At 50.1% G+C, this 23,277-nt stretch overlaps 1 protein-coding gene across 1 annotated transcript; it reads left to right on the forward strand.

Annotated features, from left to right (window-relative positions):
* Positions 1–1,446: 1,446 nt before the first annotated feature.
* On the forward strand, positions 1,447–22,991 carry FKBP1A (FKBP prolyl isomerase 1A). Its single transcript, XM_059406686.1, has 5 exons — positions 1,447–1,651; positions 1,752–1,799; positions 16,695–16,807; positions 19,911–20,075; positions 21,865–22,991. Exons 1-4 carry the CDS (start codon positions 1,615–1,617, stop codon positions 20,037–20,039), a joined length of 327 nt encoding a protein of 108 aa, XP_059262669.1. The 5' UTR covers positions 1,447–1,614; the 3' UTR covers positions 20,040–20,075; positions 21,865–22,991.
* Positions 22,992–23,277: the final 286 nt, after the last annotated feature.

Genomic DNA, 23,277 nt, shown 5'->3' on the forward strand with positions numbered 1-23,277 from the left:
AATTTTGGTCTTCTTTCATGCACTGTTACTTTGGTTTCTGTTAAAGTCCATATCCAAAATAATACAAAAATTGTCAAAGCTGTCACAAGCATCCTGAGATTCTTCTTAAAAAAAAAAAAAAAAAAAAAAAAAAGGTGGGGTGGGGGGCGCCTGGATGGCTCAGTGGGTTAGAGCCTCTGCCTTCGGCTCAGGTCATGATCTCAGGGTCCTGGGATCGAGCCCCATATCGGGCTTTCTGCTCAGCGGGGAGCCTGCTTCCCTTCCTCTCTCTCTGCCTGCCTCTCTGCCTACTTGTGGTCTCTGTCTGTCAAATAAATAAATTTTTAAAAATCTAAAAAAAAAAAGATTTTAGTTATTTGTCAGAGAGAGAGATAGAGCGAGCGAGCACATAAGCAGGGGGAGTGGCAGGCAGAGAACTGATGCAGGACTGGAACCAATGACAGTGGGATCATGGCCAGAGCCAAAGGCAGGTGCTTAACCGACTGAGCCACCCAGGCTCCACCTGAGATTCTGGGGAAGGGAACCTAGATGATGGGAAGTGTCCAAGAACATTGAGGTCATGTTTAAAATATCTCAGGAGCACATACAGGAAGACCCAGAGATGGATGATACAGATCTACCGATTTCCCATCCTTTGTGGTGTCACGATGTTCCCTGGGGCCACAGTGCCTTTGCATGTTCTTTCTTTCCCAGCAAACACACAGTGGGTCAATTCCTTCAGACCTTGGCTAAACCTGGCTACCTCACGGAAGGTACACAGACACACACACAGACCCCAGACTAAGTGAGGCATCTCTGTTATTCGTGCTTCCGAGCATAACGCCACGGATCAATGACAGCACGAATAAAATTGAAACTTTACATTGATCTCTGACAGTTTGATGGTCTCTCCCTCACCAGACTCTTTAAGTTCTGTGAGGTCAGGGACCCAATCTGTCTCCTTCAACTGTTGCTTCCCCAGCGCCTAGGGCACCGCATACGGTAGGCGTTTGGTAAGAACCTAAGGATATAAGCAACGAATGAATGAATGAGTGACATTCCGACACAGGGCAGTGTAAATACCGACTCCTCTTCCCACGAAGAAAAGCAAAGCTCAGAATCGTGAGCCATTCGGTGAACGCTAACGTGAGCGCACAGAGGCGCCGACCTCCCACAACCCTGCTGTTTACGCAAGCGAGTACTTCAAAGTGGGAACCTGCTCAAAGTCACCTAGCCGGTAAGCGGCCGGCCCCCACTCATTAAATCCATTTCCCAGATGCGGAAAGCTGGGGGAAGAGAGGCCCGTCAGGCCGGGAGCACGGGAAGGGAAGGGTCGGGGGAGCCACGACCGCCCTCCAGACGGCTGCATCCGGAGGCCTCGGGGCCGCCGGGCTTCCGGTCCCCCAGCCCGCCGACCGGGCTGCGGGGACGTGCGCGCCGTGTGGGGCGCGCACGCAGGGCGGGGCGTGCGGGGGCGCGCGCGTGCGCAGGCGAGGCGCCGAGGGCCGAGGCAGAGTCGGGGAAGCGCCGCCAGGTCCGCTGTGGGTCCACGCCGCCCGCCGTGCAGCCCGCCCGCCCGCGCGCCCAGCGTCCCCTGCCGCCGCCGCCGCCGCCTCCGTCTCCGCAGCCGCCGCCATGGGAGTGCAGGTGGAGACCATCTCACCCGGAGACGGTGAGTAGGCGCGCTCGGCGGGCCCGGAGAGCCCCTGCCGCCGCGCGCATCCGCTCACCGCTCCCGTCTGTCTGTCTGTCTGTCCTGTCTGTCTCCTCAGGGCGCACCTTCCCGAAGCGCGGCCAGACCTGCGTGGTGCACTACACGGGTGAGTCGGCGGGCTCGCGGGGTGGGAGGTCTCGGCTCAGCTGGCCACGGCGGCCTTGGGGGCAAAGGCCCGGGGCGTGGTGGCGGCGGCGGGGCCCGCGTGGCCCAAGGCGGAGGCCTGGGCGGTGGCAGCGCCCCAGAGGGGGCGACCTCTGGCCAGCCGAACCCGGGACGGCCTGAGCCGGCGCTTTCGCGCTTCCGGAGCAGTCCTGTGCCCACTGCACAGATGGGGAAACTGAGGTTTTGGGGAGGTGAAGTTGCTGGCGCAAGGTCACATGCTCCAGAACGGGCAGCGCCCTGGCAAGGGACCATGAGAAAGGATTTGTACCATTTCTGTGTCCCGGGTGACACCCTGCCTCCCCTTCCGGCTCTCCCTTGGATGGAGATAAGAAGGGCGAAGTAATTTCCACTCTTTGGAGCTGCTTCTTTCGAAGTCGAGATTCGTACCTCCGCCGCGGCTGGAGAAACGCCCGGGTTCCTAAGGCTCAACTGCTTTGGCTCAACCTGGCTTTGGAGGAGCTAGATCCGCCCCGTCTCCTTCCTCTTCTGACTTTTGAGCCACTTAGAAATCCAAGCCTCAGTGGCGGTGAGGGCCCAGGCTGACGGAACTTGTAATTTAGCCTCCCCTGCCCACAACTAGGCTTTCTCCCACCCATTTTAAAGACAAAGAAACTGAGGCTCTGTTAGAATAACAAACAGTAATGTAAGCCAAAGGAGCCTGTAGACCTTCAGCCAGAATTAGACTTTGCCGGAATTCAGACTTCAGAGTGGATGCCTTGAGACCCATCTTTTACTCCATGCCCTTACAAGGTCCTCCTGGGTTGTATTGGGGGGGGGGGGGGGGAGGCTGAGCAGGCGGAGACTCCTTGGCTGTGGGCTGGAGGTTGGGGGGGTGATTGGTGTAGCCACAGTTGTTGATCTGAATAACCTTCCCTCCCCCTCCTCCTTCCCCCTTCTCCCCTTTCCCACCCTTTCCTCTGTTCCTCCTCCCCCTTCCTCTGTTTCTTCTCCTTCCCTCCCTTTTCCTCTTTCTCCTCCTCCTCCTCCTGGGTTAGTAGGCTGTGAGCAGTTAGGACCAAGCTGCTGAAGGATAAGCTTCTACCCTTCTCTCCCAGATTATGGGGGAGCCCTCTGTTAAGGGAAATGACTCTCATAGGGAAGGAAGGGAATGGCACCTCACATCTCCCTTCCCATGCCCTTTTACTTATTTGGCTGTATTATTTCTCTGGCTCTTCTCCAGGGGCAGAAATGGGGGCAGGGGGTAGAGGGAGTTAAGGACTAGAACCTTTTAAAAGGCTACCCCAGGAGGAAGTATTGAAACCCATCTTCTTAGGGAACTTTCTCATGCCTGTGAGATGAAACTGGAAAGTGCTTTTGACATTTTAAATGGCTTGCTTTGTAGGCCATGGTCAGCACCTGAGCCTAGGAGCTCTAATGGAGGAAATCTTGTCAGTTTGGTTGCTTTTGATCAGTGGGATGAAAAGAGTAAGCGTTGCCTTTTACAGTGCTGGGGTGAGTGAGCAGTTATTTTAGTTCCCACAGCCACTTGGGGCAGACACTGGGACATGGGTGAGGAGGTGACTTCTCCCACCCCCATTTGATAAGTAGCCACATGAAGATAATTGGTTATATCTTTCTCACTCCCGAGTCTGTGCCCCTCATCCTTGGCTTGCCCATCTTCTGGTGCTGAAGGCAGGATTGGATCCATAGCCTGAACCATGTTTCACTGTGCTTTTTGGTGAAACGTCCCCACACAGCATGTCTGGAGCCTTTGCTAAGAGAACAGATGGTCGTGGGACCCAGAACACCATCAGGGCTCCCAGTGCCTCTTCAAGTCTGTGTTTTCCTTGAGGGTGGCACCCACCCACACGCTCTCAGAACAGCAGCAGGACCCTGGCATGCATTGGGACAAAAGCTTTCTTTTTCATTTCATTTTTGATAAGCTCTACAAAGGCGCCTCAGTGAGAAGCCAGCTCTGCCTCTTGCTCACAGAATAGGCTGTTCTTGGGCAGGCGGCTTTGTTCCTGCGGGTCTTTGCCACCAGCCTCCCAGGAAGAACCTGTTTGAGACCTGTGGGGGTGTGAGAGGAATGGGTAGGCGCTTTGAGATTTCATCTGTAGCAGCAAAGGCTTTCAAGCCTGTGGGAACAGAATTAATCTTGAGGCAATATGATGGGGGTGGGGGAGCACCAGAAGGACTTGAGGGTCTTCAACGGCGGGAAGCCCACTGGGCCTCAAGAACAAGAAGACATTCTCGTAACGCTCCTAGTTTTCATCCCTGTTTTTCTCTGTCTGGCTGCGTCAGTATTCCCTTGTCAGACTTCTTTCTCTCTGCCTTTTCCCAAGTGGTGGATGTTGGAAGTCCCCTGCGTGCCCTTCCACCCCCATGCCCGGTTTCTCACATTGCTTGGCTGTGTGGCTCCAGTGATTACAATTCCTAGGAGGGAGAATCTGACTGACCCAGGTTTGGGTCAAACACTGTTGATCCGGCCTGCTCTGGCCTGCTGTCCACTGCTGCTGATTCCCGGGGCAGGTCCAAAGAAACAGCAGTAGAAGGAAGGTAGCCAAAGTCCCCTGTCAGCCGCCGGAGGTGGGCATAGCACAGGCTGACTTTCACCACGTGGACCTTTTGAGTGCTGCTGGTGGCTGCCGGTCATAGCCTTGAGGCCACTCTCAAGGCTCCCTCTGGTGCCTTCTGTGGCCTCTAGCAGAGCACAGCACGCACATGGCCTCAGAGAAAGGCCTGCCTCACCTCTCTGCGGTGCGAGAAGGGAAAGCGAAAACTTTTTGCTGTCCCCAGCCAAGGACCTCCTAGTAGCATGACAGGCACTGAGGTGGGAGGAAGGAGGTGGAGGGATAGCCTGCCAAGTATGTGCCTTGAGGATCAAGTGGATTCCCACAGCTCCTTCCTGGCCTCCGGTAGCTCCGTCATTGTTCTTGTCAAGCTTGTCCCGACACACAGCTAGGCTTATGTCCCTTTTGCTCCTGTCAGCAGGCCACATGCCTGCCATTGTCAGAGCAACCTCAAGTGGATTGAAGGAATTCTTTTTTTATCCTCTTAAAAGATAGTTGACATTTCGCCCTTGGGATTGGGTTTAAGTTGTCAGTAGCCTGGCTTCTAAATGAGAAAAAACCAGGCGTCCCTCAGCCTCACCTCCTCAGTGGGTCCCCTTGGAGGGCAGCTGAGGGGGCCATTCTTCTGCAGCCCCGTCTGCAACCCCTTGCGTTTCTTTCACCTCTCTGTCCACTCCCCTCTCGGCTTTATTCCACGCACCCCGCTGCTGCGCATTTCTTGGCTGATCCGGTGTTGGGAGGAGGCCCAGCAGAGGCTCCTCAGGCGGGTCTGGTCCCACCCCCACGCCACGGTGTCTTCAGTCAGACTGGCTGTCCTCTTCCTTTTCCTTCCCACAGCAGGTGTTTATGGAGCAGCAGCAGCAAGCCAGGCACCGGGGCCATGGCCAGCGAACTACAGAGGCAAAGGCTAGATCTGGCAGGGTTTTCCTGGGGTGACGAGGCTGCTGGCTCGCAGGTGTGTCAGGTGGCAAGAAGCCCTGGGGAGAGGTGAAAGCAGAGTGCAGGCCTGCGGAGGGAGTGCTGCTTTTGTGAGGGTGGTTGGCAAAGGCCTCTGACAAAGTGGCATTTTAAGTGGCACACACTAGCAGTGTGCTGCCCAGGGAAGGAGTCTTCCAGACAGAGGGCCTGAGGCTGGGGCATGCTTGCTGTGCTTGGGGAACAGCAAGGAGACCAGGGTGGCTGGACTGGACGGTGGGAGAGGAAAGCGGTGGGAGAAGGAGGTGATGGTGGGGCCTTGCAGGTTGCTAGAAGAGCATCGGCTTTCTCTCTGAGTGAGGCGGCAGCCGTTAGAGGGTCATGAGCTGACTTGGGTTTTCACAGGCCCACTTCCTTCTGGCTGCTGTGTGATCATGGAAATTTTGAGCGCAGGGTGAGAAACAGGGTTCTGGTTGTATCCTGGGTGTGTTGTGTGCCAGCCTGGCCAGGAGGGAAAAGGTGGTGGACAGTGAACCCCAAAGGGGATGTGAGGTTCTTTGCTGGGTTTCAGATCTTGCCTCTACCATGTAACAGATCAGAAGAGCTTGGGCAAATTATTGCGCTTGTCTCAGCTTCCGTGTGCCATCCGCTGGGGGCGAGTACGTTCACGGGGCTGCTTGTGCCTCGGGCATGGGGTGATGTGTCCCCGCTGGTCCTTCGGCCAGCCAGCATCACCTGGGATGCCTAGAGTGGGAGAGAGGCATCAGCACTCAGCTCCTGGAGTGGCCCAGGCTGATGCAGGACAGCGTTGGGGCCAAGCCCCAGCCTCCATTCCTTCACACGTAGGGAAATAGGCACTGATAAGAGACACAGATCTGAGTGAAGGTTCATGTTCAAACAGGCCTGCACGTTACCTACAGAATAGAACATACTGGCTAAGAAAGTAGCAGCCCATATGCTAATTGTACCTACCGAGGGAGGTGGTTAGCATTCGTTTCCCTTTCCTTGTTTCTTGGTGGGCACGAGAGAGCCTGGCTGTGTAAGTCGAGGTGCCAGTCCTTTTTTTTTTTAGTTGAAGCATCGCTGACATGCATTTCATTGGTTTCAGGTGTACAGCACAGCAATTGAGCAGTTCTGTGCTTTACACTGGGTCTCCCGCTGGCATCGCTGCCGTCCAACGGTGTCCATTCTTTTCTCCTCAAGTTTCCTGAACAAAATGGGGTTCTAACATTTTGGAAATAGACTTTGCTGTGGAAGCATTCTTTTCTCTCCTTTGGGATTGTGATTACCAGTATACGTAGTCACGCAGGTGTCCTGTTCTCTCCTTGCACAGGTGAGAGCAGAAGGCTCACTTGAGCGAACTGAAGGCCCCATAGCATGCTTGTGTGTATGTGTGACTCTTACTTGTGAAGTTTTCAGACGTAGAGAAAAATCAAAATCAATACCCCTGTACCCACTGCCTGGATTCTATGATGTATGGCGTTTCGTCCTGTTTTGCATTTCTGTCTTCTCACAGAGGGGACACACGTGTGCGTACAGTCTCTGGGTTGTTCATAAGTCAGTCCAGCTGCAGATGGCCGGCCGTGTACCTCTGAACACTCGAGCTTGCTCTGAGAAGGAGAATATCCTCCTTACCCTCCTACTGGTCCATCTAAGAAAACTTGAAATGATTTAATAGTAGCTAAAGCCAAATTCATCTTGAAACCACCCCAGATGTCATTAAAGTGTTCTATTTTTTTGTAGCCAGAATTCTTTCAAGGTTTACTCATTGCACTTGGATATTGTGTCTGGGATCAACCTAGAAGAGTTCTCACACTGGTTTTCTTTCTTAATGACCCTGGGTGTTCAAAGAGAGCAGGCTTGTTACCATCTGAATGCCCACCGTCTGTTTCCTGATCTGCCCCCTGGTTTGTCCCCTGGTTTGCTCCTGGTGTTGTGGGACTCCCTCCTGTTTCTGGGGACGGCTTCCATGCTTCACACACGATGCCTGGCACACCGTGGTGAACACCCCTGTTTGGATCTTTTCTGTAAAGGCGCCTTTTCCCCTTTGCAGGAAGCCGGCCATTTCTGGGGTTCTTGGCCCTCCTCCCTGGGCCTGGTCCTCATCCACTTCCCACCTCTGGCATTGACATCGTTGAGGATTCTTGCCGGAAGACACCGTTTCATCAGCATTTACAGACCGACAGTTTTAAAATTCCTTTATACCTTCTACATTTATCAGCTGCTGTTCTATAAAATAGGGTAAAAGCTTCTTTTCCTTCAGTTATCAAATACTAAAGTGAGAAATCTGTTGTCATCTTCCCCAGTGGTGACAAATGGCTCTCCCCACCCCCATCAACTTTTTTGTTTTTTGTTGTTAGTATGGTGGAGACTCATAAATTCCCTCAGGGCTTAAAATAACTGATATTCCTTATTCTTTCTGATAATCACATTGTCCCAGATTTGGCCACTAGGAGCCCCTTTGAACTGCCTCCAGTACCTTTTTGATAGGCTCCCTTATTCTTTAATCAGTTCCTTGGTTTCCCTACTGTGGTCCTGGTCTTAGTCGTCTCTCCAGAGAGCTCTGGTTCCTTTCAGTGGGTCTCATGGACTTTTTTTTTCTTCATTAACAGCTTTATTGGATATAATTTATATACCATACAATTTACCCATTCATCCAGAGGCTTTTTAACTTGAATGTTTTTGGTGGTTAAAAACTGATTTTTGTGGGATGCCTGGCAGTAGAGGATACGACTCTTCATATTGGTGTAGTGGTTAAGCCCCATGTTGGGTGTGGAGACCCACTTAAAAACAAACTGATTTTATGAAGTGCTGTTGGGTTCATTGTAGCTGTAAACTAGGGATCGCCTGTCTGCCTTGGGATTTCCTCCAAAAATAGTATTGTCACCTGCTGTTCCCCTGGAAAAGGCCAGGGGTATTTTGGATAACTTAGGCGTATACTATCCAGTTCTCCCTTTGGTGCTCATGGTGATGTTTGTGTTTTTTTTCTTTTTTCCTCTCCTGTTCTTTTACCTACTGAAGAACTCAGCTGAGTCCTTGTATTCCTTCCCCAGCTCCCCTTAACTTTGTCTGGGTAAATTCTAGCAGTGCAAAGCTGACAGGGAGGAGGAAGAGGAAGGGGTGGGGCATAATCCACTCCTGGGTGCTGCCGGCTCTGCTCTCACGACCTTTACTCTTCCCCTCCTAGGAGGGAGCTCTCTAGCCCTGTGCAGAGCAGCTCCCACAGGGCCACCACTCCCTGCCACAGGCAGGCTCTTCTCTCTCACAGCCTCCAGGGTGCCCCTCATTGAGTGTCCCCTGACTGACCCTTGACTAAAGTGATTCTTCAGACATGCTCACAGCACACGCCTCTGATTGTCCAGTAGAGTGCTTGTTCCTTTCCTTTGTGGCCTTCCTTGCAGTCAGGCTGCGGATGACTGGTTGTCTCCACTCTTTCCCCAGCAGACTGCAGGCCTCTGGAGACCAGACCCATACTGGTGGTGGTCTCCAGGACCTCTGCCCCCTGCATCAGTGCCTGGCATGGAGTTACTCAGGACTCTAGCAGAACCACATTCATGTTATATTTGGTATAATATTTCTGTTTCGTTTTAAGTTAGAATAAGAATGAGAATATTTATGTTTTGGACTTTGCCCCCATCACTGTGGATTTATAAAATTATGACTACTTCCTCTCACATCTACTACACGCAGGCCAGCATACCAAGCCCTTCCTTCAGTCATTCAACAGATGTGTTAGGAACTGGGGAAAGCCTTGGCCTTGCCTTTGAGGTGCTTACCTTAAGGGAGTGCCTTTCCCTGTGCCTGCTTTTACAAGACAGGTGCCTTGAGCAGCCCACACCTGAGGTAGAAGTGCCACATGGTCTTGGACAGTGTATGCCTCAGGCTGGGGAGAAAAGAGCTGGCTACGTGTGTGCAAAGGCCTGGAGGGGGAAAGGGTACCTTTGGTTTTTCTGCAAGTTCTTATTGAGCATCTTGTGCAAGGCACTGTTCTGAGCACCAAGAGTATGGGAACAAAGAAGACCTAACACAGTCCTTGTCCTCACAGATCTTACACTGTAGTTGGAAAAACAGATAACATATATTAATAAGCAAAAATATATTGTACATTAGCTAGTAAGTGCAAAGGAGGGGGCAGGAGAAGTCTGAGATTTAGATGGACCTCAATGAGAAACTACTTGAGATAAGACATGAAGGAGCTAAGGGAGTAATCCATGTGGCTCTCCCGTAAGAGCATTTTAGGCAGAGGGACCAATAGAGACAAAGGCCCTGTGGTGGGAGTAACTCTACCGGTGTCTACAGAGAACAGAAGGAAACCGTGTTCTTGGAGTGGAAAGTGTGAGAGTAATCAGAGATGAAGTCAGCGGCATGCCAGTGTGGGGTGGCAGCCTCTCCAGGGCTTCTAGGCCATTTTTAGGACTTTGGATTCTATTCTGAGTAAGATGGGGAGTCATAGGAGGGTCTGGAGCAGAGGGGAGGAATAGGGTCTGACTTGGATTTTAGAAAAATGTCCTTCTAGCTGCTGTGCCAAGTTTAAACTGTAAGAGAAAGAGGGCAGAAGCAGGACCACCAGGGAGGGGATTACTGTAATCATCTGGAGCCAAGCCCCAGAACTCACGCTTTTACCCATTATACCCGATGGCTTCCCGCCTCTGCATTTTCTGGAAAACAGGAAAAAAGAAAAGCTAAAGATCATGCATATTTCTACCATTACCAAATAGCCACTATTAAGTATTGTTTTCCTCTCTGTGTCTTCTCCCTGCCCCGCCCCCCCCCCAGCCCCATGACATATAATGTGGCTGTCCTTTTATTTGTGTTGTGATAAAGTGGGAAATGGCAAGGTGTGCCCACAAGGTCACACATTCTGGTTTGTGTTCTGGGATCCTATGCGTTCTTACCCTCATGGGACATCCTTTGAAAATATACTTTTGGCACAGAATCGAAAAAGATTTAGCAAAAGGTTAGGAGCATTTCCAGATAAAAGGTGGGCTATGTTCTTGCACTCGGTTTGTGTGATGGGGAGGAAGAAGCTGGCTCCCTCTTTGGGTAGGCACATGACCTCTGATCGTACCACGTGCGTGGGGTTCTCAGAACTCCCAATTCAGGAAGGTTACCCAGGGAATGCAACCACAGAGGCCTGGAAATGGAGCATAGACCTAAGCTTTGGATATGTATGTCTTAGCTCCCGCAGGGTGGAAAATCTCTTTTTCAGGTCATCATGATGGGGACAAATGGATAGCTGATCATAAAAGTGACATGGCTTCTCTAAACATTTTATTTTATTTTATTTTATTTTAAATCCAAACATGAATCACTTGCTAAAGGCCATGCCTTTCTTGTAGGATGGCTCTTCTCATAGAGTTTCCTATCAGAGTTCTTGGAAAAATCTGATTTTATATTCTTTTAAAGTCAAGACGGTAAGGACTATTAAGAGGTTATATCAGCGCCAAACCATTCTGGATTTATTTATTCTTTTTTTTTAATATTTATTTATTTATTTTTAGAGACAGCGAGGGGTGGGGCGGGGGGAGTGGAGAGAAATCCTCAAGTAGATACCCTGCTGAGCGAGAAGCCCAGCGTAGGGCTCAGTCCCAGGACTCTAAGACCATGACCTGAGCTGAAATCAAGTCAGACGCTCAACTAGCTGAGCCACCCGGGTGTCCCAAAAAAGATTTCTTTCTTTAAACATACATTAGTCTCATTGACACACATTTATTCATTAGCAGTATTTTTTGTGACTTGCCTTTGTTGAGTCTTTCCAAAGGGCCAGCTAGGACCACTCTTTTCTCTGTTTACACTCCTACTTCATCCCTTTCCATACTATTTCTGTTTCTGTACTCAATAAGTATAACTGACATAAATGAGTCTGAGAGTAAACATAGCTGACCGGCCCTAAGGATAAAATGCACATGGGCAAGAAGAATCAGGTGGTACTGGAGACAGGACTGAAGGCTCATTTGCTGGGCTGGAGCTGTGCATGCTGTGGTTTGTAGGAGTCTTTGGCGAGGCAGTTGGGTGAGAGGTTGAGGGAGCTTCTGTATATAATAAGGAGGAAGGGAAACAGCCCGGCCTGGGTCACTCTGCCCATTTGCACCTGGGTCAGCACATGTATTTGGGAGTGTTCCAAGTGGCTTCAAGTGTAAACCTTCAGAAAGATCGGGGACTTTCACTTTGGTTCCCCCTTCTCCATTCAACCATTGTACTTTTGTACTTAAGAAAATACCTGTTGAGTGGAAAGCAGAAGTCCTTTCTCCGCCTTGCAGCTGTAAATAGCAAAAGCTTTGGCAAGTTTAGAGTGTGGGATGTTCTGTTTTGTTGTTGTCATTGTTGGATTTAGGTTTGGGCTTTTTGTCTTTAAGACTCTCAGTAGCTTGAACCCTGTAAAATGCTGCTTACGAAAACCACCTGCAGAGATTCCATCAGCAACTGAAAACCACAGCGTGAGTCAGAAACTGGAGGTGCCACAGGTGCAGGTGTGAAGCCAAGTGTGAAGCTCTCACGACAGGTCCTTCTGCGGTCGCCCTCCCTACCCTGGAGAGGGAACAGGACTCTCTGCCTTCCATGATGCACTGTTGCATTCTTAGTGAAATCATAACCCCATGGTCCTCTTCCATCTCCAGAACCTGCCTTTGGGTCTTCACCACTACTTCTGTGACTTGGACCAAGTACCAGGAGCATAGGCCATGGGTGCTTTGCTCAGCAGCCCCTGGCCAGGTCTGCCTTTCCTGGTTCCTTCTGAGCGAGCAGGAAGGAGTAGGCTACTGTGGGGGAGTTGAACCTGAGAGTCTTCTCTACATCTTTTTTTTTGCTCCCTCTCTGAGGATTGGAGTCTGGTTCTTCCCCAGAAGAACAACTGAATTATTGGGGAGGCAACTCATAGGAAGGGGACATCCATGGTCTCGCCACCAGAGGCTGCTTCATAGTCCCTCACACAACCATAGCTTATGGTCCTTGTGCTTTTAGCTAGAGGCCCCTCAAGTTTTCACATTTTTTTCCTCACTGATTAGTCATTTAAAGGTGCTGAAAGTGAAAACTGTCACCCTGGGATTACCCCTCCGATTCTTCCTACCACACAGAAGAGGTCTAAATATGGAAACCTCATGCTGTCCTGCTGGTTCTTACAAGTCGTGCAGGCAAAGCCTGTCTCGAAGTGGGCACGAGTGCTGCTAGCACGGCGGGGGCTGGGGTTGAGGTGACTGCTGCAGGGACGCAGGACTCTGAGGGCCGCTCTCTGGCCTCAAGCTGTGTTCAGTCAGGAGAGACAAAAAAGCCATTTTCAAAATGGAGAATACAGGGCCGTCCCAGGCAGTCTGTGGGTCGTGAGGCCTAGGTTTGCGTGTAGTCAGAAATGAAATCCATCAGTGCCACCGACAGAGGGCCACGCTGGTGATGGGTTTTGCTAAGAGCGGCCTCCGGAGCTGTCGTGTCTGAACTGTAACCTCAGTTGCCTTCTCTCATCAGAGCGTGCTTTCTCGAGGAAATGATGGCACTAGCTTGGCAGGTGGTTTTGCTGTTCAAGGGCTCCAGGTCTTGGCACAGATGTCTGGAGTTGAAGTGGGAGCTGCGGCTGAGACTTGACGGGCCACCTGCTTCGCTTGCTCCCTCGCTTTACAGAGGAAGCACCTCACCGCCCACTACCGGGTTGACTGCAGGAGGTAAACACGTGTAGGATTTTAGTGAATCCCACTTTTATTACTTTTTTCTCTTTAAAAAAAAAAAACCAAAAACCCAGTTTTGTAGAGGCATAATTGACATCCAGTGGCCTGCTTACATTAAATGGTTCAATTTCCTAAGTTTTGATATGTGTCTTTGCCATTCTTTGAAACCTCCTCTTTCTATCCTCCGCCACCCCTGGCCGGCTCTTCTCAGCAGAGTTTGTGTTTTCTAAAAGCTTGTATACGTGGAATTGTACAGGGTATAGACCTGTGTCTGGCTGCTTCTGCTCAGCATAATTCTTTTGAGATTCTTAGGTCATTCCGTGTTAGCAGTAGTTCGTTCTTTCTCACTGCTCAATAGTTTCCTGTTGTGTGGATGTACTTGTTTATACGTTCACCAGTTGGCACTTGTTTGGGTTGGTTCCGTTTTGCTATTCTGAGTGAGTTTGCTGTGAACGTCTCTATGTAAGTCTTTGTATGGCTGTCATTTCTCCTGGGTCTTTATCCAGGATAAATGGACCGGTCAGGTCATATGGAAGGTATTTGTTTAACTTAGGTCCCCAACCTGTTTCCCAGAGCGGCCGTTCCATTTTATAGTCCCATCGGCAGCGTGTCGGAACTCCAGTTCCTCCACATCCTCCCAGAGCGTCACGTGCTCGGTCTTTTCAGTTGTACTCATTCTAGTAAGTAGTGGTCGGATCGCCTAGTGGTTTCATACACGTTTTTGTCATGACTAGTCATGTCGAGCATCTTCTCATCATGTGCTTACTTGCCACTTGGCTATTTTTTTCAGTGAAGTATCTGTTCACATCTCTTGCCCTTTTTAAATTGAGCTATTTGTTTCCTTGTTGTTGAGTTTTGCGAGCTCTTCCTATATTCTGGACACAAATTCTTTATCAGATAGGTGCTTTTGCAAAGATTTTCTCCCAGTCTATGGCCTGAGTTTTCATTCTCTTAAAAGTATCTTTCAAAGTGCTGAAGTTGTTAGCTTTGATGAAGTTCAGTTGATCCTTTTATGGATAGTGCTTTCTGGCCTCATATCGGAGAAATCTTTGCCTGACCCACAGTCACAGACATTATTTCCCTGTGTTTTCTTCTAGAATTTTTATAGGTTTATGTTTATGTTTAGGTCTGTTATCTGTTTTGGATTGGTATTTGATTATGATGTGAAGTGCAGGTCCAAGGTTTTACTTTTGGCCTGTGGGTATCCAGTTGTAGCAGCCTAATGTAGTTGTCATGTCTGCAGGTTTGGTCTGACTCTTTGTGTCCTTCCCTCTCTGTCAGTTTCAGGGTGGTTTCAGTTGATTGATTAGTCTCCTCATTTTGGGTCGTGTTTTCCCTCCTGTTTGCATGCTTGGTAATTTTGGGTGCTTGACATTGCAAATTTTACCTTTTGGGGGTGCTGGATATTTTTATTCCTATAAATCTTCTTGAGCTTTGTAGTTGGAAGCACATAAGTTATTTGGAAACAGTTTGATCCTTGTGGGTCTTTTATGATTTGTTAGGTGGGTCTGGAGCAGTGTTCAGTTTGGGGCTGATTATTCCCCACTGCTCAGATGAGATCTTCTGGGTGTCCTACCCAGTGCCTCATAAACCAGGATTTTCTCCAGTCTGCCTCGTTGGAACAGTCACTGATCCCAGCTCTGTGTAAGTGCTGGGTACTGTTCTAATTTTGGATAGTTCTTTTCCTGGCCTTAAGTAGTTTCCTCAGACACATGTGCTGATTAGTATTCTGTTAAATACTCAAGAGGGACCTTCTGCACATCTCCGGGGATTTCACTCTACACCTCTGTCCTTCCTGGTTTGTGTCCTTTGGACTCCAGATGCCTTGAGCTCCGTCCAGGTCCCTCTCCCTGGAGACGCCCAAGGGTGTAAGCTGGGCGGTCCTCAGGCTGACCTTGTTAGTTTCCCCTCAGGGATCGCTCTCCTTTACTGCTGTGCCCAATGTCTCAGAAACCATGTTTTAGCTGTGGTGGGTGTTGCTTCTCTGTCTCGCAGGCCCCACTATGCACTGACTCTGACCTTGGTCAGGTTAACTAAGCCTTGGAGTTGGTTTCCTTATTTTTGTTTTAAGCAGGCTTGGGTGCGTGGCTGGAAAGGCTTTCTGCCTGGTCAGAGAAAGGATTCTCAGACTCTGGACTGCTCATGGCCTACTCTCACCCTTAATGCAGGGTTCCAGAAGGTCAGGTTCAGTGTATGCAGTAGAGCTCGTAGGGGACGGACTACTGTGAGAGTTGTGGAGGGCAGCTCCCAGCTGCTCATTTATAGAAGACTACTCGAGTGCTGCCGTTTGTCATTTCTTTCATCAGGCCATGATTGTATGCTGGTAAAGAGATGAGATCCATATACACACCAGCTTGCTAATTGTGGGGCACCAGTTCCTGGCTCCGCACTGACTTGGCAGGGGTGGATCCCCGCCCTCCTGTCTACCTCTCAGGCCTCGGCCCCCGGCTCCAGACTTCAGGCGGCGTCAGCACCCACTCTGTTCAGGACATCTGCCTGCCTTCCTGCTCTGTTAGGACAGCAGTTCCCGTCCCCGCCACTGCCCATTTCCTATTTTGTCAAAGTTCAGCTCTTCTGGCGGCTCTGATAAAGCTCTCAGTTGATCTATGCTTCCCCATCCCACTTGCAAGTTTGACGTTGTTTTTCATGCTAGGGTTTATGTTAGGATTTCCCTCCTCCTCTAAAAACATCCGAACACAACAGAATTCTGTGTTTTGCTGGGTCTTCCAAGTGATACTTAGAACCATTGTGGGCTTCCACCCTCCGCCTCCGGGAAAATCTGCTTTGTGTTAGTTGTATGTGGACACCTGGCTTACCCCTTCCAGTGTGGGATGGTGGTTTGACAGTTCAGGACCTCAGTGACGGCTGTCTGGTTGACTCTGGCTTCCAGAGAAGCCACCACGGCAGTCCTTTCTCAGCGAGGAGTGGCAGAAATCTGTTCCTCTCGTGGCACTCACCGTCTGGCATCTCCATCTCTGGAAGTCCCCCTTCCGGTAGAGGCTGCCCCAGTGCTTTGTCTGGCTCCTGGGGTACTGGAGAAGTTGGACGAACATGGCTTTTGGATTTATAGTCTGGCTTCACTACTCAGCAGGTTGCTTCACTTCCCTCTGCCTCACTTCCTTCTGTGAATTGGGGATGGTGCTGCGGGAGGACTGAGTAGGTTCATGTATGGAAAGTCCCTGACTCCGAGTGGCAGTCCGGCCCAAGTTCTGCTGGAGTTGTTGGGAGTTCCCCGTGGAGAGGCTTTCAGTGTCTTTTCTGTTGTCCCTTCCCTGATTCTGACACCAGCTGGCGTCCGGACGTCCAAACCGTTCAGTTCAGTTCTGACACCACCCACGTTTCTGTAAAAGGGGATGGGTGAACTGAGGAAGGCCTGTTGCTTCTGGCCCGCGTGTGACTGCCAGCCGCTGCATGTGCCTAAAGGGCCCACAGTTGTTCTTAGCCTGGGAGCGTGCTGGAAATCGATGTCGGGAGCATGCGCGCTTGCCCATTCTCACACCTGGTGGTCAGCCTACTGCCTGGAGTCGGGCAGAACGTTCACAACCCCGGGGTAGAGGGACTATCCCAGCTCTGTGGAGGGCCACTGAGGACACAGGAAATCCTCCCTGGACGCCACACTTCCTCCTCAGGCCTCCGGCAGCCCCTCAAGGCCCTTCAGCGCCAGCATCCGGGATGGGCGCTCCGCTGCCGGCTTCTGACTCGCCTCACGTCATCACTCCTTGTTGCTCATGTTACAACTGCCCTTTTTCACAGGGATGCTTGAAGATGGAAAGAAATTTGATTCCTCCCGGGACAGAAACAAGCCCTTTAAGTTTATGCTAGGCAAGCAGGAGGTGATCCGAGGCTGGGAAGAAGGGGTTGCCCAGGTATGCTCTCATTTGTTTTGTTTTCTTTCCTGGTGTCTGCCTTTTAAATGATGCTTGTGGGTAGGACGTTCATTCAGTTCAGAAACAAACAAAAATAAAAGGTGCGAGTGGAAAATTTCACTTCCATCTCACCCCATCTTGCCAGTCCCCTCACCCCCAGCAACTCATGGTTTGTTTTTTTGTTGTTGTTGTTGTTGGTTTTTTTTTGGTAGAGTTTCCTTAAGCATTCTACAAAAGCATACTTTTCCCCTTTTTTGCTGTAGTCTCACACAGTGTTCGACACTTTGCTTTTCCATTTAATCTTTCACACTTTATATATCCGGACATAAGAGGAGGACGCTCTCTTCCCACATGCCCTGAGGCGGGCATGTTTTGTTTGTTTCATCGGGACAGTACCCTGTTGACGGTCAGTTCCAGTATTTTGCTATCATGAACAGTGCTGCAGTGATGAGTCTCATGTGGACTGAATTTTACATTTGTGTCCATGTTGCCACAGGCGGGTTCTCAGAAGGAGGGGTAGTGGGTCACTGGCTATGTGAACTGTGTTTTGACATTCTGTCCAGTCGCTGTCCCTCGGGATGACCCCGAGCTGCCCCCAGTGGACGGGCTGTGAGGGTGTTTGTCTCCTCCCAGCCCCGCCAGCAGCGTCTTGTTCAACTTTTGGATTCAGGACAGGACAATGAGGGGAAACTGTTACCTTGATGTGGTCTTAATTTGCGTTTGTCTAATTGCTGGCCATGCTGTGTCACACCCCTTCTGAGAGCTCATGCTCTTGGAGAGAGGCATTTTGTTTGCCTTGTGTCTGTTTCCTCAGCCTTCTCTCCCCATGTGTGTAACCAGGTTTTGTTCTGCCAACACAGCAGAATTCCCAGTGGACAACAGGGGACCCGGGGTGCCAAATTCCAGTTGGGTTCCAGCCTTCCGTCAAGCCCAGGAGGCTTTCTCCCAGCACTGATCAGGTTCCGGCGTCCTGAGACACGGGGCTTTAGAGTCAGCCCTGTGTGAGGGGCCATCAGTCTGTTTCCCTCCCACCGAAGAGAACTGAGGGGTAACCGAAGTAGAGGGAAAGAGGTCTTTCTCATTTCCAGAATACACATTGCTCTGCTTCCTCTAGAAACCATCACTGATTTATCTCCCAGTGACCTGCTCAACTTGCAGAAACTTTAAGCCATCCCGCTCCCAAGTGTCTAGATTTCTGTTCTGCAGGGTAGAGGGTTGGCAGTACAAGAACGAGAGGATCTTTGTGGTTCACTTCCCTTTGGAAACCTCTGTCCCCGCCGCCTGCGTCTGGCTGGCTCTGGGTCTGTAGCCCATCCCCCACAACCGTGCCAACCATTGTCCACACCACAGCCATCTTCTGTGGCACTTCCGACACTGGAACAATAACTGTGTTGTGTTCCAAGAGATCTGGCGGCCAGCGAGATAGTGTTATCAGCCTATTTTACATCCCAGGCTTGGCGAAGCCTGACCGAGTGTTGGGGAGATGCCTAGTCTACCCCTGGACCCAGTGTGCTTGGGGGTCAGTCCCAGGCCTGTCACTTGGGAGAAGTCTGGGTGGTCTGAGACCTGCACAGAGCACCTTTGAAACTGCACAGGAGATTTCTTTGAGTGAGTTAAAAGCACAGGAAGAAGAGGGTTTGTCTTGTGCCCCTTTTCCCTTTCTTTTGATATTGTTGGAGTTTTGCTCTTACGTGTTTACAGGTGTGCAGTCCTGCCATAGGTGCTGTTTGGGCAGCTTGCTTGTTTCCCGTCTGTGTCTTTGCCATCTTTCCGTGTTAGTGCACTCAAGGCTGCTGTGTTCTTTCTAGTGGCTGACCCATGGTGCATATGGGCCTGTGAAACCGCTCCCCTTGAAATGGGCATTTGGGTGGTTAGTGGAAGATTCTGGAAGTGGAATTGCTGGGTAAAAGGACACGACTGTTTTGAATTTCATTAGATTAAACCATATGCTTTTAACTGCCTACCACCCTGGTCCAGTGTGTCCCGGTTTCTGAAAGGAGATGTGGGGAGCACAGGTTCTAAGTCATATCAAGTTCTGAGCACAGCCTGTGGCTCCGTCTTAGCCGCTGTCTCTGGGGCCAGGTCATAGAGCCAGGAGCACACCAGGAGGCTGAGCAGAGTGTGCTGGAAGGACAGACACACAGCAGAGTGCCTGCTCACCATTCAGAAAATACATATGGAAACTTATTTATATATTCGATTAGGAAATGAAAAAGCACAAATGTATTTTTTTAAAGGTTTTATTTATTCAAGAGCATTAGTGAGGAAGAGAGGGAGAAGCAGACTCCCCGCTGAGCAGGGAGCCCCATATGGGGCTTGATCCCAGGACCCTGAGATCATGACCTGAGCTGAAGCTGATGCCCAACTGACGGAGCCACCCAGGATCCCCAGTACAAATGTGTTTTTAAAAGTCAAAAATTTCCCTCCATCCTGGCCACTGTACTCTGTTCTCCCCATGGAAAAATGCTGGAATTGTGTCCTTCCAAAGGTGTTTTCTGTTTATATAGGCAAGGTGCAAATATATAAATGTTTCCCTCTTTTTCATACAAATGGTAGTCTACTATACCCGATATAGTAGACATGATATATATAGTAGACATATAGACATGATTGTAAAATCTGTCTTTTTAAAGTTTTTCTGTATGAGCATAAGTATAAAATATGAAAAGTACAGAAGAGTAGACTACCCCAAATACTGCTTTCTGTGTATATGTTTTCTTTTAAAGCGGAGTTTTGGTCAGAGTGCTCCTTTTTTAAGAGCATGGATGCCACTTAACACGGCTCTGAGTGACAGACTGCTGAAGGCCTGAGTGGTGGCACTGACACAGTACCGGCTGCCTGGGGTCAGGTCAGGGAGGCCTATGCAGGAAGGTGCGTGTCATCGGACTTGGGCCCTGCAGAGCCAGATGCAGGGATTGTGCAGCCTAATGGCCAGCCTCCATGTTCTGCACTGGGAGGTGCCCAGCCCCCAGACCAGCCACACAGTCACTGGCATGTCTGAGTCCTGGGACGCTGCCTAAGGGACACCCCAATAAGCAGCCCTGCTTCTTACAGAGACAGTTGGGGAGTATGTCCGCTTGAGTCTTTCTTTTTATTTTCACAGATGAGTGTGGGTCAGAGAGCGAAACTGACCATCTCCCCAGACTACGCCTACGGTGCTACTGGGCACCCAGGCATCATCCCGCCAAATGCCACTCTTGTCTTTGACGTGGAGCTTCTGAAACTGGAATGACAGGAATGGCCTCCTCCATGAGCTCCCCATTCTTGGGTAAGGCAGTGAATGTGAAGGGTCTTTTCCTACCTTTGTACCTCCCATGTCACACCCAGTGCTTGGTGGGTAGCAGAACCAAAAATGCCATGGGTTTTCTTTCCCCCTGCATTCTTGCTCAGTTGGGTAGCCTTTCAGTTTGAGTTATTAGTGTACACCTTGAATGTAAAAGTTGGTCACACTGTGGAAAGGGATGGCGGATGCTCTCCAAAAAAACTCATTGGGATGGGGCAGCTGATGGTAGCCATTTCAATGAAGGATGTTTTATATTTAACTTAGAAACTAAAACTGAGTTGGGAACTGGAAACATAGCCAAATTTATAATGGCAACATTTTAGTTCTTTAGAAGGAAGGCTGTTGAGGACTGCCTGCTGTGACGTAGTGCACGCAGCCCCTCACCATGTAGAGAGAGGCCACTGCCTGAGGGGGTGTGAGAGAGGCACTGTCACCTGGCGGGCTGCCGTGGGGCCGCGCCCAGGACACTGGAGCACATAGGCCCACTTACTGTCTGTGGCTGGAAGAGTGAGGCGGGCTGGGGCGCTTGTGAAGTATAGAGGTGCCCTCAGTCCTAAAGAAGAGATCTGAGGGGTTGCTCAGCCTTCCTGTGTAATAGGTGAGGGACCTGAGGTCACTTGAAGTCACTTCCAGGCAGTGGCAGACTAGGACTGGGAAGCCAAACTCAGTGGCTTAATGGCTCATAACTTTTCGTGTGGGTATCAGAATCATAAAACACATGAATGCTGGCCCCAGACTTCTAGGTTTGCCCCCCTCCTGGCCCTGGAACCAGAGGACCACAACCCGGGGCTGGGTGAGAATGCTTTTGTTTGAAAGCTGGGACAAGTGGCTGCCGGCCTATCTCTTATAGTCTAACTTGTGCTGCTATGGACTTCTTTAAATACAAGGGCTTTTAAATTCTTAGCTGTTTTTTCTCTCTTTGATTTGAACCGTATATACCTGGGTCAGGTTTGACGACCCTGGCTTCTCTGCTTGTCATTCTCACCAAGAGGGACCTCTTGACATTTTACAGAGCCTCTGTCTGCCCAAAGGTCTACACCTAGTCCAAACCCACTTTCCTGTTCTTTGAGAACTGAATCCTCTGGACATAAAACTGTTTGAAGGGAGCCTTGGAATTACGTTGACTTAGGTACAGGCATTCTGTAAATCTGATAGGATGAAGGGGGGGGAAGGCAGGGAGAGAGGGCTACAAGTCACCCTGGCCAGAGCCTCCCCCACATCGCCAAAGAACATCTCAGCTTCTTGCACAGGTCTTAAGAGAAAGCCCAAGGCCAGACCTAGAAAGTCGTAGGTTTGAATAAATGAATAAAGAGCACAGACGCTTTCTAAATCTCTTCAACCTGAGGGATGTACCAACTTAGTGCCACGCACACAGAAGTCACGCAGGAAGACTCAGTTCAAAGACTGCCGATGGCTGGGCCACACCTGGGACCAGTTAACCGCAGCCACTAGAAGTGGGAGCCCAGCAGGACATGCTTTTAAAGCCCCAAGTGATTCCTGTGTGCAGTCACATTGGGAGACCCAGTGGTAATGGGGAACTGGACCGTCACTGCTCTCCTCAGCAAGGTAGACGGCACCTTAGCTTAAAAAAGGAGAGTGCTCTGGGAAGCCAGTTCAAGCCCAGCAGGCTCTCCCCAGCTGGAGCGGAGGTGGCTTGTTCCGGGTGAGACCTTGCAGCTCCCCGGACTTGGAATGGCTGATGTCCCATGCCTGTCCCCAGCATGCATACAGAGCACCGTGTTGCTGGAACTGACGGATTTTCTGTTCCCAACAGATGTGCCGCAGAGGGATGTGGCGCCCTCAGACGTGCGTGCATACGCGAACCCGGACGGAGCTTTTCCTGATGTTCCACTACACTCTTTGTCTAAACATCGACCCCGACTGAATGTGTTCTGTCACCCGGCTTTGCTCTTTCCCTTTTTCCTCGTATGTGTGTTGACCTAAACTATATGCCATAAACCTCAAGTTACTCATTTTATTTCGTTTTGTTTTGGGGTGAAGGTTCAGTTTCAATCTTTTGGATCTAGGTTTCCACTTAAGTATTAGTCAAGTATTAACAGCACAAGTAATGAGTTAACTTTAGAATAGGAATTGGTGTCGGGGTGGGGGGGGAATGCAAGAATCTTTATTTTATTTTTTTTTTTTTTTGGATGAAATTGTTATCTATTATATATTAAACATTCTTGCTGCTGCGCTGCAAAGCCATAGCAGATTTGAGGCGCTGTCGAGGGCCGAATTACTCTCCCAGTTGAGAGATGTCCTTGGGTTGTATTAAAAGCCCGACCTAAAACTGAAGTGGTGGCCGGGGGGAGAGCTTTTGCCTCCACTGCCCTGCCCCAACCTCCCCTTAAACCCTCTGCCTTTTGAAAGCAAATCGTTCTCACTGCGATGTTGGACACTACAGGTATCTGTCCCCAGGCCAGCAGGGACCTCCGAAGCCTTCTCCGTGGCCTGGCTTTTATTTTATTTTATTTTTTTCTCTCCCCATCCTGTGGTTTTTCTAAAGGATATTCAGGACTTTTGTAATCTCATAGCTGTCCAAGCTCCACTTCCCAAATTTTAAGAACTTTAATCGAAAGTTTAAATTGAAGGTGCTGTTTGTAGACACTTAACACCCAATGAAAGCCCAGCCGTCATGACAAACCCTTGAGTGTTGTCTTGAGAAAATGATGCTGGTCATCACAGCTTCAGCATCTTCCGGTTTTTGATGTTCGGCTCCCCCTGCTGATAATCAGAGTTTCCCGGCTTCCTCTCCTCCCCCTCTCACCCCTTTGCTGTCCTGTGTAGTGATTTGGTGAGAGAAATTATTGCTGCCTACCCCCCCACCCCCACCTCCCCGCACTACGTATGAGTTTCAAGTTTTATTATTGCAATAAAAGTGCTTTATGCTGGCTTTTCTCAGCCCTGTGTGATCGTGATTACTTTCAGGTGCCCTCCGGGCCATTTGGTATAGGGGGGTGGGGTAGGCAGCAATAATTTCTCTCACCCCTTTGCTGTCCTGTGTAGTGATTTGGTGAGAGAAATTATTGCTGCCTACCCCCCCCACCCCCACCTCCCCGCACTACGTATGAGTTTCAAGTTTTATTATTGCAATAAAAGTGCTTTATGCTGGCTTTTCTCAGCCCTGTGTGATCGTGATTACTTTCAGGTGCCCTCCGGGCCATTTGGTATAGGGGGGTGGGGTAGG

This window comes from Mustela nigripes, chromosome 7 (assembly GCF_022355385.1).
Source record: "Mustela nigripes isolate SB6536 chromosome 7, MUSNIG.SB6536, whole genome shotgun sequence".
Classification (NCBI taxonomy): Eukaryota; Metazoa; Chordata; class Mammalia; order Carnivora; family Mustelidae; genus Mustela; species Mustela nigripes.